Source organism: Brassica oleracea, chromosome C9 (assembly GCF_000695525.1).
Source record: "Brassica oleracea var. oleracea cultivar TO1000 chromosome C9, BOL, whole genome shotgun sequence".
NCBI lineage: Eukaryota > Viridiplantae > Streptophyta > Magnoliopsida > Brassicales > Brassicaceae > Brassica > Brassica oleracea.
This window is the reverse complement of record NC_027756.1, coordinates 26,803,322-26,812,461: the sequence shown is the minus strand read 5'-3', so window position 1 is coordinate 26,812,461 and position 9,140 is coordinate 26,803,322. Positions and strand designations below refer to the sequence as shown.

Below are 9,140 nucleotides of genomic sequence, written 5' to 3'. Positions count from 1 at the left end.
ACTCGAGAAAAGGAGAAGAATGATAAATGGGACAGGTTCTTGGCATCGTTAGATGAGGAGTATATGATTCCAATACAGCTGCTCGACGACATTATGGCAAAAAGGGATGAACAACATGTGTCTGAAGAGTTGAGCAGAGTAGAGGAAGCTGGTAATGAAGACTCGACCTCAACATCTACCGACGGCAGGACTTCAACGTCTACAGACGACAGGACTTCAACGTCGCCAGACGGTACGACCTCAATGTCGACCGACAGCACGACCTCAACGTCGACAGATGGCACGATCTCAATGTCGACCGACGGCACGACCTCAACGTCGATCGACATCACGACCTCAATGTCGATCGACGATGTACACAGATAAATCACCATGGAAGACTCCTTAGAGCTGGAGGAATGGCTTGAAGATAAGGATCAAAATTCGAAGTAGAAGCTTGATGACGATCAGCATACTTCGAGAGGAGATCTGGAAACTTCAAAGGCTAGCATCGGTCGACACCAACCTGATGAGATCGATCGACAACCACCCCACATCATCGATCTACACCCACCACTTATCGATCGACACCGCCAACCACTTATCGATCGACACCACCCACCTAATATCGATCGATGCCCATTGCTAGATGTTCCACCAGGTTGCATAATTGAGATGGAACCGATTGAGGAGAGGATGTACATGTCTAAGGCCTCACACCTTGCGGTCCCTAAACATCAGAGACCACCTATCTGGACAGAAGAAGCTGCTGGGTTTCACAAAAGAGTGAAAAGGATACATGATCCTGTGAAGATTGTGGTTCTCCATGCGATGTATTTGAAGCTGAATCTCCTATTCCACTTGATAGAAGTATGCAGTTCAATTATTACATTGAGGTATTGGATGATCATCAGCACGTAGAAGCTTCTCAGAAAGGGTTGCGATTTAGAGATGAAGTCGATAAGGGCCCAGCAGAAGCAGCATCGATCGACACCAGCCGGATACCATCGAACGACACCAACAAACCAGCATCGATCGACGCTATCACTTCTCCATCGATCGACACTCGATGCATATCAGAGCAGAAGGAGTTCTCCTTATCGGAAGTTTTCCATTTCCTGGAGGAAGGGGGGCGGTCCTGGGACCGGGCCCGGAAAACTCCACAGCGGTGAACCGGGGTTCCTTCTAGCTGGGATCCTGGGAACCGGGGTTCCTTCCAGCGGGGATCCAGAGGCCTGTGTCCTGCCTGGGGTCTGGAGGAATTCAATACCTGAGTATTTTTCCCCAACAGACGGGCTAGGTGTGAACAGGCTAATTCTATAGTGGAGCTAAAGAGTGTTTAGGGGCTATCAATTTTTGTAGTGGATGCAGGATATCGCGCAAAATAGCAAGAGAGGACGGATCCATTGATGTCCACAACCCCTTACTCGTTTTGCTGACTCTGTGGCGACCGCTCCGACTGTTTGCACACTTCCTTAACGATGGTACCAACTCTTTTTGTTCTACCTTTCAGCGGTTCTCTTTCCCTTGCTTTCTTTCCCGTAATCCTCATAATATCTAAAAAGGGGAGCTCATAATCAGAATCTTGGTCTGAATAGAGACGGCATGTCAAACAAGTAGAAGTAGTTGCGATCGATCTCATCAGAGAGCAACTGGCCAAGTATATATAGCAGAAACTTCTTCTTCGTCTAGCTCCAACCGAATTGGCTCAAGAGGATCGACGGCATGTCAAACAAGTAAAAGTAGTTGCGAGCGATCTCATCAGAGAGCAACTGGCCAAGTATATATAGCAGAAACTTCTTCTTCGTCTAGCTCCAACCGAATTGGCTCAAGAGGATCGACGTCCAACTAATTGTTGACGTGTGCTTGGTATAGTCCTCCTCCTCTATCAGTGATCTCATAATAAAAGAAAATAATGAATGTTTTTTTTAAAAACTGAGTACAAAAGACGAGATCAAAGATGGTGTGACGGAGAAGGAGGTGATGCATGGAATGATTGGTGCCACTGGCGATTATGCTCGTTCTCCGATGACTGTTCTGGAGCAGTTGTTCCGACTTCTAAACTGACTGCTCTCCTTGTTTTGTTTGAAGATTTGCAGCGATAACGAGTAAGAGGTTGCGTCGATCCTTTCCTCTCCAAATTTTTTGCAGATATCTACACATATGAAACTGAAAAACAGAATGCATGAAGGTGGAATAAAGGCTTAGGTGCAAGGTAGGAACTAGCTAAAGATGAGCTATCCACTCAGGATCAGCAAGATAGGTAAAAAGAATAAGAAGTCCTGAGTGTAGGTCTCGTTTCCCTGATCTAATGCGCATAACAAGAGGAAATTGCAGTCAATATTAGGTTCAAGTTAGATGGAGTTAAGTCTACCCAGTGTAACCTGATCGGCTGAAAATTTCCGGAGAATCAAGTGAGATAAGTCAGGGTTGTTCCAGGTCCAAGTGTTGGTCTTTCGTCACTGCTAAAGTCACTGAATAAGAAAGTTAAAGCACAAGGTGGTTAAAAGATCATCACAGAACAGGGTCCTAATTCCCACAAGAGTTTAGACTGACTCGATGAAAACAACAGGACTGACTCAAACATGAAAGCCAAAAGAAACAAGAGATTAGTAGCACACAATCGCCTCCCCCAGACTTACTTCACACCATCCCTGGTGTGAAAATAAATCTAGGAAGGCTCAAACAAACCAAATAAAAACAAATGAAAGCAAAGAAAAGTAAATTGTTCAGATGGATAACACAATGAGATAAGATGGTGGGGTGGATCAGTCCGACTCGCCGCTTTCGGAGCGACCAGCTGTCCTCCTGTTCCGCGGCAGTCGCTCTCCAACTGTGGAAGATCCAACTGGTTCCTTGTCTGGGTGACGTGATTGCTACGGCGTCTGCTCCTGCACGGATGTTCTGCCCTCTTGACCGCCGAAACAACCACCCGTGATCGCCTTGAGGATCCTCTTCATGAGGCTGTTGTTCTTGCGCTGGGAATCAACCATCCAGCAGCGGTAAGTCGCATCATCCACATCATCATCGAGTGGACCAAACTCATACGCATCGTCCTCGTTTGGTGTGATGTCTTCTACATCATCCATGTAATCATCTGGAGGCGGTGCTTGTGGATCAGCGCCCAGGAACTCCGGGTCAGGCAGGAAGTGGATGTTCTCGATCGTGCTGAAGTTCGTGAGGTGTAGCTGAGGGAGCTTGCAGTACAGCACGAATCCCTCCTTGTCTGCGAACATGTAGGTGGACCCGTCACGAAGAATGTGCCAAGCGATCAGATATGGGGTGTCGATATACTCGATCTCATGGTTGACCGCATATGATCTGAGGTTGATCCCAAAGTATTTGAACAGAGGAGTGAGCAGGCTACCACAACGATCCTTCTTGTTTTCATTCCTCACCAAGCAGTCCCTTCGAGAATAGAACATCCATATGAGATGGTACCCGGGGTTAGTTTAAACCAGCTGGATTGGGATGGCTCTGGCTCTGCGAATCTCGTCCTCAAGCCCTGAGTACAGCATCTGCAGCTCCCCCTTGGTGACCTTCGAGGTCTGATCCTTGGCGAATAGGAGGTTGGAGACCTTCTTCGTAATTACGCTTAGAGTAGGATTTCTGATCTGGGACTGGTACGCCTTGCGGGATGTGAATGTTCCATTCGTAATGAGGTCCCAAAAGCGGTCTGTTGGCGCAAACTTATTCTCCACTGCCACCTCCCTACGCTCGTCCGAAATATCATATATCTCGTTGAGCTTGTCAAGCGAGAGGGAGCAGAACTTGCTGTCGGCCATGAATGAGAAGGAGCAGTTCTCATATGTAGGCGCGGAAGGGTTGTCGTACCCGATGTGAGCTGTAGCGAGCACTTGCCGGACGAGGTCGGGGTAGAGCTCATGTGTTCGGTAGCAGAGGGTAGCAATCCCCATGGCGTGGAGTGTTTCGAACACATTAGTGTCGAGCCCAAGGGAGACAAGTGTATCTGCGTGACCGAAACGAGTGGGCAAGATCTCGACATTGAGGAGCGTGTTGTATCTTGCTGCAGATTCCTTATCCCATCCCTCACAGTTGAAATTGAGGAGCATTGGGTCATCGAGATTAATCAGCTGAACCTCTTTGCCCTCACGCGGCCACGGGTAGGAAGCCAGAGTACTGTGATTTGGAGGCGGCACATAGTTCTCGCGGGTGGCCTTTGGCGTTTTAACTGACTTTTGCTTGGTCCGTGGAGGCATCTACAAAACAGAACAAGCAGTTTTCGATTATTACGGTTCGTGGGCTGTCTAGAAAGGGATGGAACTTATACCCATTCTCAATTAAATTCAAGTCCATTCATTTTCTAAACAACCCATGTATAACATGAATGACAATGATCCACGATTCATCATAAACGTTAGCCTAATCAGTAGATCAATCAATTATTCTCAAGCAAACATCACAAAATCGAGTAAGCGAACAGTCGGGTTTCTGTTGCTAAATCACATCAAAATTCAGAGCAAGGCGGTTCATATGCTTTCTCAGTCTTGATTCTTCTATCAATCTAGCAACCTATAATGTGTTCGTTCAAAGATGTTACTAACTAGACTTGATTGATAAGCGCTAGAAGAAAGAAAAAGAGAGAGAACCACAAACCGCGATTTGCATGGGCGATTGTGGGTGTTGTCGATTTGTTACCTTGTTCGGTTGAGAGAGGTGACTGCAAAAACAGATTGAACTCCAAATTCCAAGAGATTAGAACCAAAATCGTGTGAGATTTAAAGAATTTGGTTTAGGGTTCTATCTCTTAAGGGAGAGGAGTTTGCGGCGAGTGGGGGCTACGTGGGGAATTGGGTTGGTTTAGCCTTAAATAGGCAAACCCTAACCGCTTCCTGTGCTCTTTTTTTTTTTTTTTTTTTTTTTTAGGGTTCGAAAACTTACCTGAGGGAACAGCTGTTCTCCAGTGAGAACAGTCTACGGATTTTTCCTCCGGAAAACTTCGGTTTTCTTTTCCTGAAAAAAAATTCAAAACAAAATACAGAATTTTTGAAAGGAAAAACATATTTACACTTACTAGTGGGGTGCCTCCCACCAAGCGCTCGATTTAAGGGAATTAGGCTGTGGAGGGGTCGCCTAAGGGAATTTCTTCACCTTCTGCGATTGTTGTTTCAGCAAGGTATGGCTTAAGATGCGGACCATTAACAACAAACTCCCCTTCATTCGTGTCCAGCAACACAATTGCCCCATAGGGGCGGACCTCTTTAATGGTAAACGGTCCTGACCATCTGGACTTCAACTTTCCAAGGAACAGCTTCAATCTGGAGTTGAAAAGCAAGACCTGATCATTCGGTTCAAAGCTTCGGCTGATGATCCGCTTGTCGTGATATGCCTTGGTCTTTTCCTTGTAGATCTTTGTGCTCTCATAAGCGAGATGCCTGATGTCTCCTAGCTCGTGGATCTGGATTGAGCGCCTCTCCTTGGCTGATTTGATATCGAAGTTGAGCAGTTTGACAGCCCATGCCGCCTTGTACTCTAGTTCCATAGGTAAGTGACATGCTTTGCCGTAGACCAGGTGATAAAGAGTGGTTTCAAGTGGTGTCTTGTAGGCTGCTCTGTAAGCCCACAATGCATCATCTAGTTTGAGAGACCAGTCCTTGCGTGTAGTGCCGACTGTTTTCTGCAGAATGCTTTTGATCTCTCTATTAGACACTTCCACTTGGCCACTTGTTTGTCGGTGATATGCAGTTGTGACTTTATGATTGACACCCTTCTTCTTCAAGAGGCCTTGGAAGACCTTGTTGATGAAATGGGTGCCTCCATCGCTTATGACCACCCTATGTACTCCAAACCTTTGAAAGATGATAGATTTGAACATCTTAGTCACAACCCGCGAATCATTAGTGGGGCTGGCGATTGCCTCCACCCCCTTTGAAACATAATCCACTGCCACTAGAATGTTCTCGTTCTTATATGAATGTGGGAATGGTCCCATGGAGTCTATCCCCCAACAGTCGAACACCTCGATCTCGAGTATGAAGTTTTGAGGCATCTCGTTCCTCTTGATGAAGTTCCCTTGTGTTTGGCACGAATTGCAATTGGAGATGAAAGCTTGAGCATCACAGAACATTGTGGGCCACCAGAAACCGGCTTGTAAGACCTTGGAGACGGTCTTGAATGCTGCAAAGTGTCCGGCATAAGAGGAACCATGGCAGTGATGTAGGATTCCTTTAATCTCAGCTTCTGGAACACATCGTCAGAACACTCCATCCTTGAAGTGTCGATACAAGAACGGTTCATCCCAAAAGTAGAGTTTTGCATCCCTCAGGAACTTCCTCTTCTCATTACCAGTAAACTCAGCTGGTTCCTTCTCTGTAGCTAAAAAAATAGCTATTTCAGCAAACCAAGGTAGATAGGAATATCTCCTTTTAATCGCAGCAACGAAGTGTTCCTGGTTGGCATAACAGTTTGCGATAGGAGTGTCTTGACTGTTCTCAACATACAGACAGTCATCGAGAGCAGTCTCTTCGTCGATATTCATTCTAGACAGATGATCCGCGATTCCATTCTCAATTCCCTTCTTATCCTTGATCTCAAGATCAAATTCTTGGAGCAGAAGAATCCATCTCAGTAGACTATCACTTTAGACCTTACTAGGTAGAACCTAAACTTTTCGAAAGCGTAGACAATGGCTAAAAGCTCCTTCTCGGTCGTACCATATCGGCATTGAGCTTCATCCATTGTCCTGCTCGCATAGTAGATCACGTGCAGTTTCTTATCCTTCCGTTGTCCCAACACTGCTCCCACTGCAAAGTCACTCGCATCAGTCATGATCTCAAAAGGTAGGTCCCAGTCTGGAGGTTGAACGATTGGGGCACTGATCAAAGCTCCTTTTATGGTGTGGAAAGCACCCAAGCAATCGCTATCGAATTCGAACTTGGTGTCCTTGCAGAGCAGCCTAGTGAGTGGTCTGGCGATTTTTGAGAAATCGTTGATGAACCATCTATAGAAACCGGCATGCCCCAAAAAGCTTCGGATTCCCTTGAGTGTGGTTGGTGGTTGCAAGCTCATCATCACCTCTATCTTTGCCTTGTTAACCTCGATTCCTTTCTCAGAGAACTTGTGTCCGAGAACAAGACCATGAAGTGGCACTTCTCCCAGTTGAGCACCAGATCTTTCCCCTCGCATCATTGCAACACCCTGCACAAATTTTTCAAACAGATCGAAAAAGAGCTTCCATAGACACTAAAGTCATCCATGAAAACCTCCATTACGTCCTCAATCTGATCAGTAAAAATGGACATCATCCAACATTGAAAGGTCGCATGAGCATTGCACAAACCGAACGGCATCCTCCTGAAAGCAAACATGCCATATGGGCATGTGAACGTCGTCTTGTCCTACTCGTCTGGGTCGATGGGAATCTGAAAGAAACCTGAATAACCATCTAAAAAGCAATAGTATGGGTGGTTAGCCAATCTTTCTAGCATTTGATCAATGAAAGGGAGTGGAAAGTGATCCTTGAGAGTCGCAGCATTCAATTTACGAAAATCAATGCACATGCGATGTCCAGTGACAGTTCTAGTAGGGATCAATTCATTCTTTTCATTTGTTATAACAGTTATTCCACCTTTCTTAGGAACTACGTGAACCGGGCTAACCCAGTTACTATCAGAGATGGCATAGATCACACCAGTCTCCAGAAGTTTCATTATCTCTTTCTTAACAATATCTTTTAGATTCAGATTTAACCTCCTCTCATGTTCTATAGAAGTCATTGATTCATCTTCTAGATGTATTCTATGCATGCATAAATCAGGTGAAATATCATAAATGTCAGCTAGAGAATACCCTAACGCCTTTTGATACTTTCTTAGCTCACACAAAAGTTTAGCAGTTTCCACATTATTCAGCTCAGAGTTCACAATAACAGGATAGGTGGAATTTGGTCCCAAGAACGCGTACCTGAGCCCCATAGGGAGGGATTTGAGCTCGATCTTTGGGGCTTTCAGCTCGCTCCATGGATCGTCGAGTTGCATGTTTGGCACAGTTGCTCTTTTCAGAGTGGCTGCTCCGACTGTACTGCTCTGATTGCTCTCGTCTTTCTTGTTGGGGTCAAAAATGGTTACGACGAAGTTAACATTGAAAACGTCCGAAGAAGAAAATGAGATCTTTCTTCGAAAAATACTTTTTCAAAATAGATTCTTTCTTACGAAAAGATTTGCAGAGGAAACACGAGACATCAGACAAGAGCTCGACAAAGGTCGCTACGCAACGACCGAACGCGTGTTCCGCTCGGTCGCTACGTAGCAACCGAGCGTCCGTTCTGCTCGGTCGCTACGTAGCGACCGAGCTCGAGCCAACCTCGGTTGCTACGTAACGAACGAGCGTCCATTCCGCTCGGTCGCTACGGAGCGACCAAGCGTGTAGCAACCAAGCTCGAGCCAAGCTCGGTCGCTACGTAGCAACCGAGCCCTTTCGAAACGTCGATACGACATTAGTCTATGCATTCTCGTCTACCCTTTGATGCTATCTCCCGAAGACCGTAGCGAACCCATTTCATGTTTCCTGCCATTCTAAGTCATCGATCAAACTTTATGGTAAAAACCGCGGAAAGTTCATTCTTTATCGAAAGAAGCCGTAATAAATGCTTCGAGTCAGAACACGACCCAAAGGGACCTAAGACATGGCTCGAGGCCCAACTTACCATTTCTTAACCAACAGTCCGTAAGCCGCATGACGGTTTACGCTTGGTTCGCAAGGAAAGATAAATGTCAAGTTTCCGCGGATAAATACGAAATTTTGAAGATAATTACGAAGATCGGAAAAATGGAATATCTCCATTTTTATGCTATGACGGCTTAAGGGCAGAAGAGGAAAAGCACAAACCGACCTAGGAGCCAACTTAGCACTTAGAGAGATTTAGGCTTATTTCCGTTTTTGTTATTTCGAGCTGCAACTCAATTAGGTTTAGCCGTCTTAGGGTTGCTAGAACTAGGAATCTCGCCGACAGCTCTCGAGCCCAGGCTTATACCTTGTTGTAACGCTCAAACAGGGATTCGGAATAAGATCTATTTTGCTCTCTGTTTACGATTTTTGTACTTTGTCGATGATATCTTGTGTTCTGATTGCTTAGCGTGTGGTATTAACAGATCTTCGGGACCTCTGGGAAATTAGGGTTTTCCTAGTTTCCTAATTTAAAC

The 9,140-nt window shown here is 45.7% G+C and overlaps 1 protein-coding gene across 1 annotated transcript; it reads right to left on the bottom strand.

The window, feature by feature from the left end:
* Nucleotides 1–5,053: 5,053 nt before the first annotated feature.
* Nucleotides 5,054–7,976, bottom strand: LOC106314676. Its single transcript, XM_013752511.1, has 5 exons — nucleotides 7,789–7,976; nucleotides 7,599–7,689; nucleotides 6,654–7,137; nucleotides 6,286–6,543; nucleotides 5,054–6,180 (listed from the first exon to the last, which is right to left on the bottom strand). The coding sequence occupies exons 1-5, from the start codon at nucleotides 7,974–7,976 to the stop codon at nucleotides 5,054–5,056; spliced, it is 2,148 nt and encodes a 715-aa protein (XP_013607965.1).
* Between the last annotated feature and the right edge of the window lie 1,164 nt (nucleotides 7,977–9,140).

Bases quoted from the DNA above. Each gene is read 5' to 3' on its own strand.
- LOC106314676 (XM_013752511.1), bottom strand. From the start codon at position 7,976: ATGCAACTCGACGATCCATGGAGCGAGCTGAAAGCCCCAAAGATCGAG. The intron at 7,138-7,598 runs GTTAGCCCGGTT...AAATTTGTGCAG, and splicing joins CCATCTCTGATAGTAACTGG to GGTGTTGCAATGATGCGAGG. The intron at 6,181-6,285 runs GTAATGAGAAGA...GATGTGTTCCAG, and splicing joins GGAACCAGCTGAGTTTACTG to AAGCTGAGATTAAAGGAATC.